Here is a 23455-nt window from a genome sequence, read left to right on the forward strand (position 1 = left end):
CTTGGTTACTTCACCCTTCTCTGCTCCTATGGAAACGAGGCTATGTGTCATCTTCATAAAGTGTTTCATTGGTCTTCTGATGAAAAATGGTATAAAAAACTAAGCCATTGAAACAACTACTTTGGTGACTATTTACTAGTCTCCATGAGAGCTCAATAGACTTACAAAATAAAAGATTTTTAAAAAATAAATAAAAGTAATACTAACAAGTATCATTTCATGATAGTTAAGATTTTCATGAAGCAGCTATATCACATGGGTTCCTCAATATCAAAAACATAGAATAAGGAGCTCTCTGCTGAATCTTCCTGTGGCAGATAGTGCTGGGAAATGCTCCACAGCTTCCCAGTCTGAATGTCAGTATTAATAGGTAGCAGCTTCACAGACTCTGCTGATGGGATGTGGTCAGTGGATTAGTTTGAGAGTTATGCAGGGAAGTGATTATAATTTTGGATTTGGGACATGGCCCCCTTGCCTGTATGCAATGAGGAAAAAAGTTTCCATGTTTCTGGAGGTTCAGTATGTCTCGATTCCACGTGGATTCTGTAGGCTGTCAGCAACAGTACAGGTTGCCAGTAGTGTGGTGAGATACAACTGATCTGTGGGTTTATTGTAGTGGAGCAGATGAAAGTGTATTATTAAATGAAATTTTTGAGTAGGAGTTTACTGTAAAGGAAGGCGCTGAGTTGTAAAAATATCAAGTGTTGAAATGTTCCGAAGGTAAAAGTGCTGGTTTTGTGGTAGCAGAGAGAGGTTATGTTTTTAGTGCAGCTTGCCAAAGGTCTGCCTCATAGCCTAGCTGACAGTTCCAGGCTCTTATGTGTGTGCTAAGTTTTTTGGTGGTGAACAGCAAATTAAAGAACAAAGACTCCTTGTATCATCAAGCTTCCCATGGCATCAAGGGAAGTCAGTATTGCTTTCTTCCTACATTTCCTACTCCTTATTATTACAAATCTATGCATTTGTTACACAAACACACTTATATTTCAGTCTTTTATTATTTCTTCATGGTTTTCTCTTTTGCACCATCTTGGAGAACCAGGACAAACATTTATTCAGTTGTTCAATGCAGAGGAAGAGATTAAGTGTACTAAAAATCAGTTTTACATCTTTCTGTTTATGTAGAAGAACCTTGATGCTCATTTCTTCTTACAGATGCTGAAGTCAATACCAGAAAGAAGACATTCACTGAGGTCCAAACAGAACGACTGGATCAAGCTGAACGGACTGTTTTAATTAAGTGCCCATCAAAACTTAATGAAAAAAAGTTATTGCAGTATTTATCCAGTCATGGAAACGTTAGAAGTCACTTCTTCTTTGAAAATCGTGTAAGTAATTAACAATGTGAACTAAAATCAGATAAAAAGAAATACCGACATTTGGTTATGTCCTCATACATGCAAGTTATGCAAATTATATATAATTAGTATATTAAATCAGTTTTTATCTGTGCTAATGTTTACAAGTTGCTCAGCAGCAGATTTTTATTCAGAAGTCGTCTAAGCAGCACCTCTGAGGGGTAGCCAGCAACCCGTTTTGCAGTAAATCTTTGAAACTTTGATGTTGCACTGTTCTTTGTTCAAACAATAGTGATAACTATTTTTTATGTGTTTTGAGCATTTCAGTTGTGAAGATAAGTAGATTTCAGAACTTTATGTTTAGTGTTTACTGCCAACAATGGCACATCATAAATATTTTTAACCTCTTGTAGAAGCATCTAAAACATGTTGAGATACAGAACCTTGTATTCAGTTTCAGGGCTGGCATATTAAACTGTCTCAGTACTCCCAGGAACATCTGAATAATATCAGTACAATGAGTTCAAGGCTTGTATGCATTTATCTAACCCTGTATTTGCATTCTTAATGTTTTAGGGCATCAATGCTTTAGTAGAGTTTTCAGAAAAGAGCAGTATAGCCTCGTTGCAGGATGCTGTTGGAATCCCAAATGCTGCAGAGCATCATGTTGTCCCATTTAAATCAAGACTTTTTACTTTCACGCTGAAAAACCCAGTGAGTCAACCTGCTGAAGAGACACCACTTCACCTCTCTCCTCAGTGTCACATTCCAGTGACAGGCCTTATTCAAAAGCTTTGTCTTGCAGACAGTGTAAGTAGAGGTTTCTAGATTTCTCTCAATTAAAAATGAACCAGCTTCATTTCAGATTTTGAAGTGGTCATGTGAAATTTAAAAAGAAATTTATTTCTAGTAAAAAAAAGTAACCCGTATTAGAATTTTATCTGTTTCTCCTACATTGAAACAAATCAATTACATTAGTCTTTTTAATTGTGAACATAATTTTTCCGTATGAAAGAAACCTGTTTGAAAGTTTAAAAAATAATCTTCTAATTGCAGTGATATTAAATGGATGAAAATATATGTTAATAGATAGAAAACAGGTTATTGTATGTTTACAGTTTTTATTTTCTGATCTAGATAAGCAGTCAGATGTACATTCTACTGAATGAGTATCAGCTTACAGAAGAAAATATCAGGCTCCGATTTCTGGCCTGTTCTTTGGTTCGGGATTTTGCACGGGCATATTTTCCAGACAGCACAGTAAAGCCATTTGGCTCTTCAGTCAACACCTTTGGCAAACTGGGATGCGATGTGGACATGTTTCTGGACTTCCATGATACACAAAAGAGTCCTACAAAAATGGTAAGATTATGCTGTGCATCTTCAGTTTATTGGATTTCTTCAACAGAGCAGCTCATTCACACACAGGAATCAGTTTATTTATATTCAGGTTTTACATGAGTTCATACTATAGATTGTGAACAAGTTAATTTGAATGTTTGGACTTGAAGACTTTCAAAAGCTGGATGTGACATGAAAGAGATCTTTCTTGCAATAGGAAGAAAATGGTTTGGTGTTTATATAAACTTTGTACTGTTAGGGTGAATTTCACTATGAAAAAAACCCCTCATCCTCCAAAATTGATTCAGCAGAGTCAGAGCTTCTCATTCTACTATTGCATTTTCTTCTCTGGAGCTGCTGGGTCTCATATCCATGCTCTGTTAAAGCTTGGCTTTGATTTTTAAGGTCCTCCATGTTCTAAAGCATAGTAAGTTTGTGCATGTGTGAGCATGTGCATTTTGAGAGGGTTGTCAGATTCTTTTCCTTAGCTGAAAGAGCTGACTTTATGCTCCAGGAAAGTTACTGGATTATGTACTGAGGTGCGTATATATATGTGTGTGTATATATATATGTGTACACACACACAATAAGAGTGTGTGGAGGTGTGAAGGCTTAGAACCTGGGATAGTGCTGGTGAGTAGTTACAGTGACACAAATGTTCATATTTTTGTTGTCTGTCCTGAGAAAATTACCATGTTAACAGCATCTGATTTTCACTGTGGAGGAGCTTGAGGATTAGCTGGAATATGTGAACTGTAGATGTTTTGGGGCCCAGGACCAAATAGGAACTGAATCAGATCAATAATCAGATACTTTCAGTTGTCAGACTTTCTGTAAGATACTTACTAGTTACTTGAATGCCTCATTGATAATACAACAGTAAGCATCAAGACAAGCAGGGATTACTAAGCAAGTGCAGAGGCTTGAAGTTGAAATACAGTCACTTGAATTTGTTGACCAAAGTACAGAATTTGCACCACTGCCTCAGGAAGCTGAGGGTTACAAGACCAACAGTAAGCAAAGTGATTGGCCAAGTTACTATCTTTTTCTTTCTGTTACCTATCTCAATGCTGAATAGTTACAGGCTCCTTTCACTTTGAGCCAGTCCTACTGTAGCATGCAGCTACACAGCCAGAGGGGATTAGGGACCTCTGTCCTCACATGTTCCAGCACACGTGCTGACTGGAGAGCTGTTGGCAGGAGGAGAGCAGGAACGGTCACCTTGGTGATTGCCAGAGCCACTCAGAAATTCAGCACCTAAAGTGAGTTTGTTGGAAAGGCTGCAAGGTCCATAACTTCTGAATTGTTTCACCCAACTGTGAGTGCACGTTTTCTCTGCACCAATCTGGTGACAAGAAAAATAACCTCTGTGTCTCAGCTGATGAGTTAGGTCACTGTAATGCTGTTTGCATAGTATGCATTCACCCATGACATGTCCCAAGGGGAAGGATAAGTCAGTGTCAAGTATTGGATTAGCAAACAAAATTATCCGAGGTTTAAAAACACAGAGAGACTATGAAGAGAACAGACATTTCATAAGTATGAAGTTATTTTATTGAGGTAAAAACTACAAATATGGCAAATCAAACTAGAAAGACCTACAGGACAATTAATTTCTGATGTTGTTAAATATATCTTCACAATATTTTTGTCAGAAAAACTATGTGATGTGAAGTGATTATTTCAAGTCTTACAGAGGCTTATCTTAATTTTGAAGGATTAAGTAATTTGCATGCTAAATTTTTTTACATTTTTAATGAAAAAGACATTTTCGTTTGCATTGCTGGTTGATTCACTAACAACTCAGTGTTCTCTGAGGATTTGAAATGGAATCACTGGTGGCTTGAAATTAACAGTAGTTTGGTTATGTTCTACCCCTCTTTAATTGTATGCTCCTCTTTTGCAGTTGGAGCATATATGCTCTCTTGGGAATTCCAGAATTACTTGTTTTAGCCACTAGTGATACATAGTAGTATTATACCTTCATTTGAACAAGTAACTTTACAGTAAGTTCATCACTATTAGCCTGGAAGAATTTAATCACTGAAAAAGAATATAAAAGAGAGAGCAATATGTTTTTACCTATTTTAAGCTCCGTGGATTTTACTTTGAATAATTCTTGTCTTTCAATCTCTAGTTGTACAAGCTCCTTTGTAAATTGTTGTAGTCTTTCAGAAGTATTTTTAAATGTCTCTTTTGTTCTAGAGTTAACAGATTGCTTTTAAAATTCTGTGTTAGAAAAAAGGTCCCTTTGAAATGGAGTTTCAGATGAAAAGATTACCATCTGAAAGATTAGCGACTCAGAGGATTCTTTCTGTGATTGGTGATTGCCTTGATAATTTTGGTCCTGGATGTGTGAGTGTACAGAAGATACTCAATGCTCGCTGCCCTCTGGTGAAATTTTCCCATCAACCGACAGGATTCCAGTGTGATCTGTCAGTGAGCAACAGGTGAGACCTGATTTCAAAAAGTTTAGAAAGAATTCCAAAGTACCTAAAGTGTTATGAAAACCTGTAACGACAACTGTTTGAGTCTGCTCCTTTCTGTGTTCTTAACAAATGTTAAGAACAAATGTTGGCTCTGAAGGTAAAAAGGGTATTTTTTAACTCCTAGAGCTCAGGTTTTGCTGTGGTTATCTTTCTCTAGCATAGGAAATAGACCCTTTCCTTCTTCCTAAGGGCCTGCATTCACCTGTTTTCTGGGAAGATCCCTGGAAAAGGAGTCTGTGGTCTTCCTGCGGTGCCGCCAGGGGGCGCGGGCTGCCTGGGAATGCCCGTCACGGCTCCGCTCCCTCCGCGCCCGTTCGGTGACAGCAAAGCGCGGAAACTGTCCTGAATTACCCGAAGTTCTGTTTCAGAATGTGCAGAGGTTATTAAGGCAAGATTGAACAAATGTCTTGCAGTAAAATTATTTTTCTGTATGCAGCCACAGTGAAAGTTGGGATGCAGTTCTGTGCAAGCATCCTTGTAATTCACTGCTGGATGGTTTGGCTGGTTGGGACTGCACGTCTTGTCTTCTTGTTGCTTGGAGTAATAACAAACCTCTGTGGACACCATAAGGCACCTCACGGTTGAAATTTCAGAAGTCCAGGTGTTACAAAATGTTGACCTAGCAAACATCTCCAAAAGGCCATGCTGAATTTTTAAAAGAATTCAGCGCAAGTTTTGGGGTAAAATCTGCAACTATAGTTCAACGAGCACTTCAGGCTAAAACTGAACCAAAATAAGTTTTACTCTAACACCGTGCTTCCATTTTTTTTCTACTTTTTCTTGCCCTCCCATTTGTACACTACAAGAAGGTTTGTATAACAATGTGATGAAGCAGATCAAAACCTGACCCATCTGAAAACCTTTATCCTTCCAGATTACTGTTTGGTCCTACAGAAGAAAACAAGTAATCATTTGAAAATTACAAAATTGAATTGGTTTGCAGATTCATTGTGTCTCTGCACTTAGTTTATTTTTCAGTGCAGCATTTCATTACTCTTTAGATGAAAGTTGTAAAAGAAGTATTTTATTATATAGTAGGATAGAGATATTATCTAATATACCTTGAAGGCAGTTGTGGCTAAATTATTTTTCACCTCGATTTTTCGTAGCTTGACTCCTGAGTACTTGATGGTGGTTTTTTGGTTTTGGTTTTTTTCTTCTACTGTGATGTGGAACAAGGAAATGGGAAACAGTGCAAATGCAGTATTATTATTTACCCAAAATCATAGTTTTCTTACTGGGGAAAAGTACATGTATTTCATCCTGGACAATTTCAAGCATTCCAGCCCAAACCGTTCTACAATTCTATAATTCTTTTTCTATTTTCTAAAATGCATAAATGTTACTTTTTTTTTTTTTTAATGGATACCACCTTATAATTAACAATGAACATTGCATCTGATACGTCACAATTCTCTGGTCATTTACATGTCTTTTATTCTTCATTTCTTCTTCAGCATTGCTATCAGAAGCTCAGAACTCTTGTATATCTATGGCTGTCTGGATTCCCGTGTGCGAGCGCTGGTGTTCACTATTCGGTGCTGGGCCCGTGTTCACGGACTTACCAACAGTGCTCCTGGTACCTGGATTACCAACTTCTCTCTGACCATGATGGTCATGTTTTTTCTGCAGAAGAGATCACCACCTATCATTCCAACACTCGACCAACTTAAAGAACTGGCAGGTCAGGACAGCTATTTCTCTGTTTATTGCACTTTATTGTTTTTTTCATCTTTGTTTTCTCTAAAGTGATAAATAAACCCAAGCCATCTCTTTGTGTTCTCAAATACTAATGGATATTATGTGTGCCTTAAGTTTGATGGAATACACAAGTTTTACTTGTATTTTTTGTGAAAATAATGCATTCTTAAATGCAAAATAAAACCATTTTCGGTACAATAGTAAATTCTATATAGAAGGGTTAGACTTACTCTGTACCTCAGATAATTAAAAGTAATTTATTTGTTCAGTGCTCCTGTGCTGAATTTTTTGTTTATTTTGTATTTTATTTTTTAGAAGACTTGTAGGGTCTCAAATGTCTCTGAAGTTAAGGATTTTGTGCAGATTGATATGATGTGTATTGTTTTATAGAGATAACAAATGTTTAAAAGAAAGGCTGTATCTTCTCCTCACAATTTGTAATATCCTTGAGATTGTTCAGGCCATCTGCAAATAATTCTTGTATCTTTGCAAACCAGCTGTTCTGGCTGTTTCATACACAGCTTTCAGGGTTGATTATCTTCAGAGAATCTTATGAAAGCACAGAGAATGACACCTCAAGTTCTTAATTCTTCATTCATGCCTTCTGCTTACTGACATGCTTCCTTGGAAGCTTTGAGTGCTTTCAGTGGAGAAAAAGGTCTGTGTTCAGTTGCTTTAAAATAATTTTAAACATTTGCATCAGAATTCTGTAGAATTTTTTATACATAAAATATCTCTTCTGAGATTTTACAACGATATTCCTAATTCTCTGAAGTTTTTCAGAAAAAGGCAGTGGATGCTCTGGGTCTGATTTTTTTGCAACTCTGATGTAGGTATTAACCCAAGAGAGTTGTGCTGTTTAGTGTATAATACAGCCCTGTATGCAGATGTCATACCTTATTCCTGTAGGCTTTTGAAAATATGCCATTTGCTCATGATTCTTTTCCTTTGCCTATCTGTAGACTTTTTTTCTTTTAAATCTTTTACCACTTTAAGTTGAATCTTTAACCTAAAAGTTCACTTGTGAACTCCTAATTTTTGTAATATGGTAGCATTCATTGATTTCAGTCATGTCTGTTATCTGAATTTCATTAAATACAATGGCATTTTATTGTTTATTGTGTCAAAACATGGCCATTTTTTTTCAGGTGCAAAAGACAAGCATATAATTGGAGGATATGATTGCTCATTTGTTAGTGATTTAAGGAAGATTAAACCTACAAAAAATACAGAAACACTTGGTAGGTAAATCTCCATCTTTTTTTTTTTAATGAGCATATTGAAAATAAACTTTTCCTTAATGTTACTCATGGCCCTTGTTTTTCTTTCCCTTAGATGTATTGTTGGGTGAGTTTTTTGAATATTTTGGAAACTTTGATTTCAGAAGGAATTCCATAAATCTTCGAAAGGTAAACAAATTTTAATTGCTCATCATTATCAATTGAATCTCACCATCTGCCACTTGATAAACTACATATATTAAGCAACAATTTCTGTCATTTTTCATTGTATATAAAAAGTACATTTATCCAGAAACTGAGTTCTTTCTTTGAAGGAAGAGTGTTTTCCTCTCAGAGCCTAATAACTTACATACCATTAAGAACATCTACAGTGTCGTTACCTGGATATGTTGGAAAGCACAAAATCATGTTAAGCCTGTATGATTTTACTTGAAAGCCCTGTAATGAAAGTGGCAATTTGAAAAAGTCAAAGCTATTTTGCTTCTGTGAGAGGAAAACTTTTCAAATGTCATGATGTATGTCACAGCAAAAGTCTGTGACAAATCCTGTACGCCAACAGGCTTTGCACTTAAAACTGGGAGTCCAGACCCAGTGAGAGTCTGCATTAAAACTTACAGCTGAGTTCTGAGTTTGCTTTTGACACTTGCATTTTCCACTGCAGTTTGTATCAGCCTACAGTAACTGTGTGTACAACTCAGTAAGCAGGGCATACGTGATTATTCTGTGCTATTCACTTCAGTTTGCTTTATATGTTTAAGTCATTCTGTTTATTGATCCATATGTGTGTGCATGCAAGTATAATAGAAATATATGAAAATATAACTACCCTAACTTGCATCTGTTCCTGCTGGGCTGCTGACAGGGTAGGGGTTCCAATGCCATGTTGCTGTGTGGACACCCATTTGTGTCCTGTTTCCTGTTTGGGTGCTGTGGGTCACTGGCACAAGAGCTCTTTTTGCAGTTGCAGGTTGATCCTAGAAGCTGATTCATTAAGGTGGAGAACTTCTGTTTGCCACTAAGCCTTAAAAAGACAAGCAAAACCATGAGTTTGGAGCCTGAGCTAGTTAAGGGAAGTGTCTGTGCTGCTGATTTTTTTCTGTTTAACTAGTCTATCCTCTTGGTCCTGGGACAACACGTACATAGACACTTCCTGGACCAGGAGTAGCTGGTGGGTTCCTTCTAGAGCTTGTGATAGAAGGCTTGAAGAGGTTCTGGAATACCAAACAGGTCAGCTAAGAAGCACTGATAAGCACTGAAATGGAAGTGCATTTAAATAGCAAACCTACACAGTTGTCAACTACGTGTGTTGTACAATACCAACTGACCAAAAGTAAACCATGACCTCAATAGCTCTGTGCTTAGAAGACAGACCGAACTGGGAGGGATTTCAGCCAAGGCAGTAATCTTGTTTAGTTACAGTAGCTCTGTGAACTCTCTGAGTACTGTGGGATGAATGGTTTGAACAGTTCAAGTGCCTGCAATAGTTTATCAAACTGGGCTACACAGGTTCATGTGACACATTCATGCTGCCCATAGACAAACAGAGATAGGAGAAGGGGGTTGCAATGGGTGAAGTCTGAGGTTTGTTGAAAAGCAAATGGGAGAATGGCCAAAAAGACAGGTTAAGCTGTAGTTGCGTGTTCTTTGCCTTGAAGGAAATCTAAGCTGAATGTGGCAAGGAAAACCACCACTAAGAGGATTCAGAGAACAGGAATCATTCAAGAGTCAGGTTGACAGGAAAATTAACTTGATTAATAACGACTGGGTATTTTGCAAAAAGTTCTCTAGTAAGTCAAAACACTTTTAATGCTCATGTAATAAGTCAAGTGATTTGTTATTTGCTCAGCCTATAGTACATATATGCAACTTCTGCTTTTTCTTTACACTATCTGCAGGGAAAGGAAGTAAATAAACCTGAGTCATCTCCTCTTTATATCTGGAATCCCTTTGAACAAGACCTTAATATCAGCAAGAATGTTAATCAGCCACAGCTGGAGAAATTCATAGCTATGGCCAGAGAAAGTGCCTGGATTTTACAGAAGGAAGATAAAACTCAGAGAATAATCAGTAAAGAACCTTGGGGACTGGCAGCACTGCTGATACCGTTTGGAAAAAGTAATTCCAGCAAGATGAAGAATAGGATGAAAGGAATAGGAAGTGAAACAATCAGAAGCCTCTTGGACTCTTTAAAGTTAAATAATGCAAACAGCCAACAAAAAGCAGTGGGAAAATGACTTTCAGCACAGAAACACAGTAGCTAATATTCTGTTTTAGGAACTGTATGTGACATGCAGTCTGAAGAACATAACTTTTAATATTTCTGTTATGGGGAATGGAAAGTCAGATGGTCTCTGTTTTTCATTGTGATTCTTTTTGTACAGGTCTCCTTTCTGTACATTTTTCTCCTCCTTGCTCTTCACTTTTCCATCTGCTTTATGAATGAAGAATATTCAAATGGAAATTTTACTGGTACATTTTGGAAATAGCCTTCAGACTGACAGGAGCAGCATGGGAAAGAGCCTTTGGGAATTCTGTTGACTAACATACAAATGATATGCTAAGTAACAGCTCAAGAAACAGCCACCTTTCAGTGAAACCACAGTTTGAAAGAAGATGAATGTGTTGGAACTATTGTTTCCAATCCAGTCATGTACTGAAAGCCAGTAAAACCGAAGTGCATGCATCTATTTTTGCTATTGTTTTCCATTCATGTAGATAGTGCCAAGACAAAATAAAGATAATGGAATTAGATAGTAGGGTTTGCAGTTTCCTAAAGCATTGCTCTCCAGGGGTAGTGCAACTGTTTTGTGTTGGAAAAGTGGGTTTGCTCTTGTGTTTACCACCTGATTTCAAATTTATTTAGTCAGCTCTCCTTTGTTTTCTGTACCCATAGGACTGGTCCCCGCCCACATTTGTGTAATGTTTCTCATTTTACCTTCAGCTTCATTTTAAACCTGTATTTCAGGTTCAGGCAGGGGCTTTTGCATGCTCTTCTTGCTTCATCACTCTATTCAAAGTTGCTGCCTACTAAGTGACACCAAAGCCTTCCTGCAGAGGGATCTGTCCCATGCAGAGATCCATAGAAAATCACGTATCATGCTGGAGTCCTGTTCCCAGTCTTGCCTTGGTTTTCACATACTCAGCAGAGTGGTGACTGTCTCTCTTCCAGATCAGTTGGGCCAGTAGAGTCAATGCTTTTCACTGACTTAAAACATTGAGTGCTCTGCCTCTGTCCATCTGCCACAAAAAGGAGTGTTTTCAGAAGAAGGGGGAAAGCGGGGGGAAGGAAGGAAGGAAGGAAGGAAAGAAATCAAAAAGGGAAATGGAAAGCAGGCAAACATCAGACTTTACAAGTACATTTGTGAGTATTTCACCTGTCCAGTTTGAGAGCCACTCATGGATTATAACTAAATGGCAATGGTGACAACTCCACAGATTGTTGTCTTTATTCTTAATAGAAATTCCATAAATGAAATTACTTTGTTCAAATTATCATACAGCTGCAACATGATTACTGTTTCAATTTCAATATTTTTAGATTCTTTCATGTTGCAGTGGTAGATGATTTTTTGTAGACTTCCCTTCTAATTGTGTAGTCAGAAGTCTTTTCCCTCATGTATTATTCATTGAAAATACTGTAATAAGCAGTAATGCATACTTCCAAAGTACTGGTAAAAAACGGACAAGGAAAAGTATTTTCCAGCAGTTGACAGACTAAAGGGTTAGACCTTCAGATCAATTCCATATTAATTTATTCAGAGTTTAAAATAATACTCAAATATATCTTGTTTCTGATTAATAAATGTTTTCGTGAATAATGACTCACGTAGTCATTATCTCAATTGCTGAAATTGATTCTCATTTTAACTTCTTCAAGATTAAGCCTTGAATTTGAAACTTAGTTTTCTTTCTAAATCTTGATATCAGAACTTCTTTTTGAAGGCTGATATGCAGTTTATTGTAACTTTTTATTGGTGCTAACCCAAAGCCTTTGAAAACAAGCTTGGCACAATGCTGTAAGGAGCCTGTTGCTGCCTTAGTCTTTACAGGACCTAGAGGTACATTTTCTGCTGTTTACCCAGCAACAGACTTTGGAGCTTTTTGAAGACTAGGGCAGTACTCAAGTAGTTGTGAGTTTTCATTTTTCTAGATAAACCAAATGGGTAAGGGTGCAATAATAAGAAAATGGATTACCAGGGAGAGAAGGATGCAGCAGAACTGTGGCAGTGACTACCCACGTGTGTTATATTCACAGTCATCCACTGACATAGGTAGGAAAGATTTTATATGAATTTTGACACGTAGATACAGGACACTTGTAGACAAATAACAATACATTTTATATTCTGGTTATATGGTTGAGGCATGCTGAAGCACAGGCTTCATTTGTAAATGGTTATAGATGTTCAAGCTGCTTAGTATTCCTTAAAAGGCAGGGCAGAACACCATTACTGTACATGCAGTGTCTTTCAGCATCACTTTTCTGTTTGGACTGCCTGTCCCTTTTGGGAATGGTTCTGAACCTTTGTCATGGCTGCAGGCCAGCTTCTGAAAAGAGGTGAAAGAAGCCAAAAGCAGTGTTGTAGCAATGGAATGCACAGGTGATTTTTTCAGATGTCTGCAAGTCCAGGGGGCTGGAGACCAGGGAGCTGCTGACTGAAACCTTGAGGCTTTGAGGATCAGCTCTCATTGATGATGCCAATAGGCCCAGTGGGCAGCTTTCATAGAGGAGGCTAGAGATGGAGATGGAGATGGAGGTAGATAGATGGAGATAGATAGATGGAGATGGAGGGCTGACCATGAGCTTCTCTAGAGCATGAGCTGTGTCTGGGAGAAGAGCTGAAGAGGAACTGAAGCCACCTGTGGGAAGAGAACCAGACAAGAGAACCAAGATTTGAGGGAGTGTATTTATCAAATCAAGAGAGATGATGTGAATATAATTTCCTAGGGGCTGCAGTCTTGAAGATAGAAAAAACAAATATGGTTCTGTCAGTGAAAACAAGGGTTGGATATTTGTCAAGAAAGGACTATGATTATGGTCTGCATTTGAGAGCTCATTCATATGGTCCAAAAGCATGTAAACAATGTCTCTTTGAGAGTAAGGCAGAAAGTTTTAGTTACTTCTCAAACTTGGTGCTGATATGCTGTATTGTATGGTGAGGCTGTTAGGGAGGTCACGTGTAAGGAACATGAGTTATTAATTAAAATACATTAAACACATTTTTGCCCCTCTGCCCCTTTTTCTTGCTGGGAATACTTTTTAGTGCAATCTCACATTTCCTGGCTCTTGAGTGGTTAGGGAAACTGAAAACATTCAGAAGTTCCATGCCCTGAGAAAATACACTTCAAGACATTAACTTCAAGTTAACATTTATTGCCAGAGATTTTTATTTTTATTTCCCTAGACATTGATGCTCACAAATGTTGCAGTCATAGGTTCTACTGCAACTGCCACTGCTCCATCATTCCTCTGTAACTTCCTGGGAATCTGAAGCCTTGGCCTACAGTTGACTGCTGGGTGAGCATCTCTGTGTCATGCTTGTGGTGAAGACACAGTCACCAAAACAGACTTCTTGGCTGGTAACAGATGCTCTGTTCCTCTCCCTCAGTTTCAAAGTACAGTTCCTGTCTGGGTTTCTGTTCTTTAGACTTTGAATCACAGTATAATTCAGGCTGGGAGAGAACTCTGGACCTAGTCCAACTGCCTTTTTAAGTGGTATCAGCTCTGAGATTAGACCAGGACTTTTATCTAGTCAGGCCTTGAAATCTCCAAGGATGGAGACCACACAGTCTCTCCAGACAACCTGTTCCAGTGCTCGACTCTCCCTGTCACCTGATGGGCTGGGCTGTAACAGACTGCCATATCCTTGTCACTCTTCCTGACTTCTTTTTTGATCCTGACAAATGCTCTCGATCAGATTGCCATCTATTACAAATATTCAAGTTGCTCCTTTGTGTAGGAAGCCCCCTGAGTCTTCCCTTCTTTCCCTGTCTTTCCAGAGGAACTTGTATCCATCCATCACAGTGCTCCCATCACATGTGAGCCTTCCCATTGTAGCTGTTACTCCAACAATGCTGTAGCACAAGGAGCTCTAGTTCCTCTTGTTTGTTCCCCAGGCTGCCACACATTTGTATCTGTACATTTGAGGTGGGTACCTGTTAATAATTTTTTTATTATTCTCGATGTCCCTTTTGTTCCTGTCACCCTGTCTCCTTTTCTCTCAATCCATGTCCACAAGCTGGCGTAAGTGGAGGTTATTATTGTCCGCCCTTATTGTTCTGGCTGAATGCCTTGATATGGCCACTGCGCAAATCCAGGCTACAAAGTCCTCATGACATTCAAATCCTGACTAAAAATTAATTTCTAAAAGACTCTGCAGGAAAATAAGAGTCTGTGAGTACCAGACTGGTATATTGTACTGGCGGAAAAGCCCCAGAAAATACATTTGTGCTGCTGTAGTGGAGCATGATGGAAACATCCAAGGTAGCCTCAGCTGTGCTGGTGCAGCTGCAGAAAAGCACATAACACCATGTAGAGATACTGGTGCAGGTGTGGAATCATCTTAGAGCACGGTGCTGCATCTACAGGACCTCATTCCTTCCACAACTGCACTAGTGTGGTACAGGATGCTGCTGCCTGGCAGAGCTTGTCCGCTTGGATTTGGCACATTTCTGGTGCTGTGTCACCTCTGGACCTAGAGCAGTCGGGCTCTCAGCTGCAGCCTCACTGTGCTCTGTGCTCATGCTGGGTCTGTGGTCATTGAGGAATTGTGTTCTTAGAACAGCATGGTCTTGCAGATTTGTTTCTAAGTTTAATTTCTTTTAGGCTCTCTAGCAGGACAGGCTATGTTTTTTCTTAAAATTTATTCCCTTTGGGAAAAGGAAAGGTAGACAAACAGCCTTTATTGGAATGATTTTGCCAACAAACTAGTTAAAGGTCCATGCCAAGTTCAGCTACAGCAAGTTTAGGATTTCCAGCCTGGGCTGCTTTGAAAATATGATGAATCAACAATTAGGAAGTTTTTAAAAGTGAAATCATCCTGTTCATTGGAAAGCTCTCTCTTCCAAATGCCTTGCCTTGCTTATCACAAAATTACCACCAAGGTTTTCTTCTAGTACAAAATTCTTCTGAACGTCACGGGTAATTTGGGGTCAGTTTGTTTAAAACAAGGGTTAGGATTTATATGAGGCTAACCTGTGCCTGGAGATAAAATCTCCTTCTCCATAAATCCTCTTAGTTGAAAGTCTTGATCCACTGCTTTTGCAGACCTGTTTCTCATACTTTCTTTAATCAGAGGATTGGTTTGCTTTCTTCTGCAGGACCTCCCTGCTTCTTTTCCCTCTCCTCATTGTCTTTTCATCATATCTCATCTGATCTGATCTGTAAAGAATAGTATTTCACTTGGCCCCTAGTATTTGTGGAGCAATAGTGAATAGAGCTGCATTCAAGAAACAGGTAGTTTTTAAAATGTGGCTCTCACATTGCGATGTAATTTTTTTTTTTTATTACTGCTTCACTTCTTGTGTAGATTGAGTCTCCATACTGCATTTCCCATGGCTCATAGAGGGATCAATTCGCTGGACTTAATGGGCCTCACCTATATTGACCATATATTTTTGGGAAGTCTTTTCATTTAAGAAACTTGTTTAACACAGTCTGTAGTATTAGAAAGCAGAAGTTCCCTGCAAATTTTTTGAGAGGTGCTTTATCCTTCAAGATTATTTCTGTTTTCCCTTGTTGTTATGGGGAAAACTATGTTCAATTTGTTTTACAGAATGACTTCAGAGATAGGTTTTTGTTCCCATGCTGAGCTCTCTTGTGCACACAGATTTGTAGTCAATGTAAACAGTGCAGCCCTGTACAGGAATTTTTGCATGGAACAACTCCCAGAATATGTCTTCTAGGCATTATCCTCCCAGCCCAACAGGGGAGGTAAAAGCCCCACAAATTGCTAAGGCATAGCCTCTCATTTGTGGTGCTGACTGCATGGGATGGGACAATTCCCGTAATTCTGTATTGCTTTTCTCATGTTGGACACAGGAAAAACTGTTTTCCTGCAGAGAAAAGGTATATATGTTAGAAGTTGAATTGTTGGAGTGAAAAGCAGTGTTATTTAAATTCTTTCCGAATATTTCCATCTTAAGTTTGTTTTTTTAAGTCCTTCTCTAGGAGCAATTACTAGAGATTTTCAGGATCAGAGCAAGAACTGGGAGCATATACAAAGGCTTCATATTTCAGGTAATCAGATAAATAGTACTTAGATTATCAAAAATAGTTATACAGGGGAAAATAATGCATATAACAGTCTGGCAATAAACAAGGAACACCGCCTTGTCTCTTTGAACCAGTTTTCCTGCCTTGATTTTCTGTAGTCCTCCCAGTGGTGCACTACTTTTATACAAGGGTTGGATTTGGGAGAGCATACTGAATGGAAACTACAGTACTCAGTACATAGGAGGGTGAGTATTTAGCCACTGCAGTAAAAAAAAAAAAAAAAGAAGTGTTACTGACTCCATCATGAAATGAAATTCAGAGATTTTATGACTTCAAAAATACAATACATAGAATTGTTCTGTGGATCTTTAGGTGATTCATAATTCTTCTTTTTGAAAATTATCTTTGGACACCAATCAAAAGAGGGTTTGCTGTAATTACTTGTTTTCTGAGCTTTCAAAGTAAGGTCTCATTTGAAATGACCATGATCTGTTTTGTTGAGACACTAAAGATCTTAGTGATTACAGTTCTGCTCTAAAGCCCATGTTTAAGAGGGTTTGCATTGGAGGTTTGCATTGACTTAGGAATCTGGAATATTATAATTTTCAGTTATCCTAAAAATGCAAACGCTTACATTTAGCAACAGACTTTCACACTTCTATCACTTAGGCTGTTATGATTTTAGTTCCCCTTTTTACTCTAGACAATATTTTCAATCCTTGAAATGTTTTGCAGCAATTAATTTTATATGTCTTCTATGAGATAAATAATAAATAAAATATGTTCTCTGTATTTGTTCAGTAAGTTGCTGTTCCATTGTGCTGTTGAAGTCCTTGAGGAGGTAAAGAATATCATATCTGGTGTTCTCCTTCCTCAGATGCGGGCAGAGATCTGTTGCGCTGAAATGAGGATGCATTTCATAGAGAAGTGGTTTTGAACAGTTGATCTCTGAATGCCCCAGTGTCCAGTGAACTATGTCTACAGAGCTCACCAAAGAAGCAAGGACACAAAACCCTGAGAAAGCTCATTGTCAGCCAGCTTCAAGTCACTCAATAGACATTTTTAACTTTGGGGATTTTCCAAGCAGAACAAAGGTCAAACCAAATGCTGTCGAGTCATGGTTGGAGATGGAGCAGTTCTTGCCTTCCATCACTGCTTTATGATTAATAATTTGTTTAAGTAGATGGTGGTCTGTGAAGAGTGCATCTCTGTCACTTGGTTTCTAATGAAGAGAGCAGAAATAACATTTTGGATGTCTGACAAACTCTGAGAGATATCTCTTAGTAGGGAGAGAAGAATTTTTTTCTAGCTAGATATCTAAAGTTCCTGAACCTTGCCCTGGCAAAAAACTGTGCCTTTTATCCTTATAAATTATAAAGGGGGAATACGGGTGTCTCCATTTGTCTTGATTTAATTTTATCCCACATGCATAGGGTTACAAGTATGTGGCAGTTAGGCATAAGTGATAGGATTTTATGCTCCAAATGCTGGTAAGAGAGAAGCTTCAGATCACATAGGTTAATGCAGGCTTGATTCAAAGACACCTAGTCCAAATCTCCTACACTTTTTCAGACCCCACCTACCATTGCAGCAGAAAACTATAAATATTAACCACTGCCAGCTGCTCACTCCTGGTAAGGGTGACTTCCCCTAAGTCAGTGGGGACCTTTAATTGCCAAGCCAACCTAGGGATTTCTGAACCTGAGAAGGCAAAAAGCAGTTTGTCATCTCCATGCCCCATTCTTAGCAAGTTTTTTTCCTTCTGACTCCATAACTGTTGGACATACCCTTAAAATTCTTCTCAAATGCAGAAAGAGAGAACAATGATGCTATGGCTATTTCTATTCCTCCGGTTTGTGCAACTTATGTATGTGTGGGGGAGCGTGTGTGCACATTTTTATCTAGCATCTTTATTCTGTTTTTCAAAAAAGATTGATGAATTTTTTTGTTGTTGTTTTCCCTGGAGTTTAATAAGCTAGAGCTTTCAGAGCTGTGCTTCGCTGGTTCCCATGTTTGTCCTGGCAAAGAGCAAAATTCAGAGCTGAGCCTTTTTCTACTGAGTGTTTTTCTTTTCTCCGATAAACACAAAATATGCAGTTGGTGTCATGAGAGCAGTAGGTGCAGGATTCAGCTGACACTTCCCAGCAGAAAAGTCTCTGTCTTGCCAGGCCTTTGAGAAGACATGATAATGATTCATTTTGGTGATAACACAGCAGGAATACAAGTCCAATTGTTCACTATGTAGGTCAGAATGGGGTATGTTGGCATCTCTGTTTGCAGACTTTACAAAGATGTCTGGGAATGGGAAGCATGACAGGAAAAAACCTATTCTGATATAACTTAAATTGTTCCCCTGATGGAAGTAGGCTATGAACAGTTTTCTGTCAAATACTTGCTCTCTAACTGGCAGAGCTGAACACTGTCTATATATGAGAAGGTTTACTTTTTCACATTAAACAGCTCATTTACTCTTTATTCAAGCTCTGCAATTAAAGTCTGTGTCTGTGCCAAGGAGAAGGCCCTTAGAAATACTCAGTCATGCTGTTTCAGCATGAGTTCCTGACAGTAGTTGATGTACATGTATATATTTAATGTACTTAAAAATCAGGGGAAATTGGCAGATAACTTGGTTAGCTCAGGACTTTTTTTGCAGCCTTGTGCCTTTTAATTCTTTGCTTCGGAAATTTTTTTCACCCATCAGTGTGGGTTTTACCTGTTCAGTCAAAACGTGCTTTTGGGACATAATTTTTTGTAACACATTACAACATTTTGCTATACACCCCCTTGCACATCATGCATGAAGATGACATGTCTTCTTGTGGGACTCAACCAACTCTCCCCTGATGACTCTTCCTTCCAGGAAAGCCTCTGGTTATTGAAGATGAAGAACCAAACTTTTACCTCTTTCCCTATATGAGCACTCCAAGGGGGAGGGCCCTGGAACTGCTTTTACATGGTACATTTGGATGGTATCATTCACTCTTTGGACCAGACGTGTCTTCCTGCATGTGCCCATGCCAACACCTCAGGTTCTTGCTTCAAGGTTTGTCCCTCTGATCCTCTGTTGCCATCATCTACATAAACAGCAGCATTACTGCTAATACTGCTCTCTGGCTAGGAGAAGCTGAAGTACCTTCCTGTTTTGGAGAGAATAACTCTTTTCTAAATGATGAATCTCCTTTAAAGTGACTGTCAGCTTCTTCTCATACCAGTGGGAGAAGTGTGCAATACCTTACAGCATTGCTCAAATACATGTTATGACAAACATTGCAGCCAAACCCATACTTTTTTAGGTTCTACACCACACAAATTCAAGGAAATGTATTCTCTCTGTCACATATCTTGAGAGCTGAATAGATTTTTGAAGAAGTTGGAAGCAGTGTTCTAAGATCAGATCATGTACCTATTTTTTTCTTCTGGAAAGAAGGAAATAAATCCTGAAGGCTGGACATGATGTTGTTTAATGATCGTAGCTTTTTCTTGGCATGTTTATCAGCACAGTGTGGCCTTTTATGAGTCTGTTCTCCTCCCTCTATCAGCCCTAACCATTTATAGCAATTACTTTCTCTGGAATTCTGTAGATTATCTTATGAAAATCTTTCTCACACAGAAAAGATGCCGAGTCAGGTGATAATAAGTTTGAAATAACTATATGTGCGAAGATTTTAAGTTGCAACACAATTCAGAAGGGAAGTGGGTGGTAACTGATACTTTTATTTCAGTCTCATCATGAGAATTTTACTGAATATATTTTTTATTGCTGGTGAGGCTTAATTAAAAAAAAACAACAAAAAACAACAAAACAAACAAACAAACAAAAAAACCCACAAAAAAAACAAAACCAAGGAAATTTTGTCTACCTGCCCAAAGGTGAGATTTCTCTTCTAGTAGGGCTAAAGCCCTAGATAGTGTTTGTTTAAGTATCTGTAGCTTAATAGCTTTCAACAGTAGTCCTTAGCTGAGGATCTTGATTGTTCTTGATTATGAAGAAAGGCATAAAGAATAATTATGGGAGGGCATTTTGATTTCTGCTACTGCACTCTTACGTGAAATGCATGCCAACACGGAGCAGAGCACCATGTTCTGACACAGAGGAGCATCTGTATGGAAACGGACTTGAATTTTCAAAGGGCTCCAGTGTTGAATCTCAAATCTTTTCGGCATCTTTGAAAATTCACTGAAAAAATCCATTACAGAGCAGCTTATGCTGGGAAGAGGAAACGGAGCATGTCTTCTGCTGAAGCATCATGCTGTGATGAATGGCCAGTAGGTCTGGTGAGCCAGTTGTCCATTCCAGTCCTGTCTTTGTGCCTGTAAATGAGCCAGTGTATATTTGAAAGAATGGGAAGTCGTCTGGAAACTTGATCCAACTGATCCAACAAATAGCTCAGTTGTTGCTGTGATAAAAGCATAGATGACTATTTCAAATGCTAAAATAATGGCGATGTTTTTAATTAAACAAGTTATTATAACCTTGTTTAACACTACCATTACTGTTTGTTGCTGAAATAAATGGGAAAAAAGGAGTGTAAAGCATGGGCTACATTCTAATCTTCCCATTTAAATATCTCTAACACTAGAATAAGAAGCAGCATGATAGGATGAAAAAACATCTTTTGTTAAGCCTTTACCACAGACTGTCAAGCTTAAAGATTGTATTTAGATTTGCATGGTGTAATAATTGCTGTTACATTAGGCTATTTTTATATGCATCTATTTAATACACTAATTTAAATAAAGCTACTTTTAAAAAGTTGGGCTTGGTCTGATTTCTATAAAAATTAAGGAAAATGGGATCCCCCTTGAGTTTCTCCATTGGCAGTAATGGTGCAGCTAAGATGTTCAAAATCCCCATAACATTCAAAGCTGGATTTCTCTGTTGCTCTTGAAGGTTTTCTTGTTCCTCCTTCAAAGTTCTAAGGCATTTTATGCACATCTACAGGAAAGATTTTTTTGCCATAGTTAATCAATGGATGTAGAGTAGGGGAATTTTCCCATAATCAGTAAAAGTAAAAATATTTGGATTAAATTCTGCTGTAGTCTAACTCCATGCAATTCTAGTGCTACCAGAGAATGCCTATGGCTATACCATTTCATCCTCGAGTGAAAACTGTCAACAGCACAGGCTAAGACAAGAGAACATTGGAGACATTAGATTTCCCCGTACCTCTGGGGAGAAACTTGTGCTGCACCTTCATGAGCGACTTCTGGCTTTGCACACTCTTTCAGCTGAGGTTTGCACACTCTTTAGCTGAGTTTTTACACACCCTTTAGCAGAGTTTGGCACCCTTTCAGCTGCGGCTGCCGCCGAGGGAGCTGCCCTCCCCGTGTCCCTGCTCCCGCATTGCCCTCTGGTGCGGGCAGACGCGCCTGCACAGCACAGCCCTGCGGTGATCGCCCCTGTAAGAGGGGCCACAAAAGTGTCCCGCACACAGCCCACATTACCCTGCTCCTCTGTCTGCGTGATGAACACAGGAAACTACAAACTTGGTTTTCTTCTGCTTTTTTGAGCTCTTGAAGCCCGTCAGCAGTAAATATTAGACCAGTTGCTAGTAACTTCTGTTCTCTTCATGTTTTAATCAGCAAAAGACTGACGTGGGCTTTATTCCTAAGGCAACCGCCCCCACCGTGGCTGTACCATGCCTCTTGCCCACACAGCATCCCATGACGCAGAGAACTTCTTGCAGGTTGGGCTCGGCAAGCTGCACTCCTCCAAGGGAAATCCCCCTGCATAAGCCGGTCCTTCTTGTGCAATAGCACCGACCTTGCAGCTTTTGCTTTTCTGACTGTAGAAGAGAAAGCTCTGTCCTCATCCAACATGTCTTTGGAACTGGTAATAATTCTGCTTCAATGCTTGAACAAGCTGCAGCTCTGACTGGGGGATTTTAAAACTACTTGTGCTCTATCAGGAACTTTTAGGGTACGTGCTGTGTCTTACAGTGACTTCCTCAGCATCTCCCCCACTGCTCCTCCCCGGGGCATCCCCTGGGAAGCTGCATTCCCCAGATCATCTGAAGTCCCTGGGGATGGGAGAGCTGGTTGCTCTGCTTTGTGTTGGCAGAGCAAATCACACTAGTTTTCCAAAAAGGGAGAGAGGAAATCCTGATTGCTGTGATACTCCTGGGTTTTGCTCCAATTCTGAAACCCTGGGCAAAGCGCTCCATTTCTCCCTGGAATTGGAAATTCCAACCTAGAGTAGTGAATAAATCTATTAACATGGAAAGGGCCCGATTCTCTCCTTTGCCTAACTCCTCTGAAAAGTCCATGAGTGTTTCTGTGATGCTCAACTCTATCAGGGATACAATACACAGCATGTTTTCCCTGGGTATAACACTGGAAGGAGAAGTGGACAGTGTGAAAAATGTGCTCATTCTGTTTTCTCCCTTTTAAGGCATTTACACAGCTTGAAGAAATTCACTTGTATTTCACAACACATGAGCAAAGGCAGGCGGGTGGTCGCTGTCAGCATGTGAGTGGCTCTATACTGCACCAAGCCTGAGAACTGTATGCCTGAGAACTCTGTGCCCGAGAGCAGGCATGGCTGATGGACTTGGGTTGCGAACCAGCTTGCTACAAGCACCTGGATTCCAAAACAGGTTGCAGTGAGTTAACTTTCTCATCATCTACTTCAGTTCAAAATAGGAAAACTTTTCATCCTGGAAAGTGATTGCTTCTTGAATGCACCATGGGAGAGCCCACAAGAGAAGCCCCCTCTGCCTTTCAGAGAAGTGCTTTTTTGATGTGTGAGGTTTGGGGCAGTTTGTGAGACTGTGGTGTGTAAATGTGAAGCTTAATCTTTGTAAGTAATTACCCTTACACTGGATAAACACAGGCGTTTTATCCATCACCATCTGAAATATCAGTATGTTACAAGTTGGAGCCCCACTCCTCCCTGGGTGGAGATCCTTGGCATCCTCAGGGATTGTCCCTACAACAGTCTTTCTCTGTGCCATGGCTGCTCTGCCCCATGTGCATGTACAGGTGTCATGTCCTTGCAAGTGTTAGTGCATCTGTACCCATCTGTATCGGTGGTGTGTGCCTGTGTGAGTGCCCAGGCTAGTGAGTTGGCTGCCCCCACCTCCCCTAGTCACCCGGCCTCTGCTGGCAGTGCCACTGCAAGCCCCCACCACCCCTGCATACCTGTCACTAGTTTTCTGTGAGCCCAGCAGG

The 23455-nt window shown here is 39.3% G+C and overlaps 1 protein-coding gene across 1 annotated transcript; it reads left to right on the forward strand.

Annotated features, from left to right (window-relative positions):
• On the forward strand, window positions 1-10858 carry MTPAP (mitochondrial poly(A) polymerase). The gene is made up of 9 exons (XM_018075826.1): window positions 1-89; window positions 1156-1328; window positions 1875-2108; window positions 2436-2660; window positions 4878-5089; window positions 6586-6812; window positions 7978-8070; window positions 8165-8238; window positions 9966-10858. Exons 1-9 carry the CDS (start codon window positions 29-31, stop codon window positions 10302-10304), a joined length of 1638 nt encoding a protein of 545 aa, XP_017931315.1. The 5' UTR covers window positions 1-28; the 3' UTR covers window positions 10305-10858.
• Window positions 10859-23455: the final 12597 nt, after the last annotated feature.

The sequence above is a fragment of the Manacus vitellinus genome, unplaced genomic scaffold, assembly GCF_001715985.3.
Source record: "Manacus vitellinus isolate BGI_N305 unplaced genomic scaffold, ASM171598v3 scaffold_3_pilon, whole genome shotgun sequence".
Classification (NCBI taxonomy): Eukaryota; Metazoa; Chordata; class Aves; order Passeriformes; family Pipridae; genus Manacus; species Manacus vitellinus.

Coding starts and splice junctions, on each gene's coding strand:
- MTPAP (XM_018075826.1), top strand. CDS start 29: ATGGAAACGAGGCTATGTGTCATCTTCATAAAGTGTTTCATTGGTCTT. Junction 90..1,155: donor TGGTCTTCTGATGAAAAATG/GTATAAAAAACT, acceptor TTCTTCTTACAG/ATGCTGAAGTCAATACCAGA. Junction 8,071..8,164: donor AAAAAATACAGAAACACTTG/GTAGGTAAATCT, acceptor TCTTTCCCTTAG/ATGTATTGTTGGGTGAGTTT.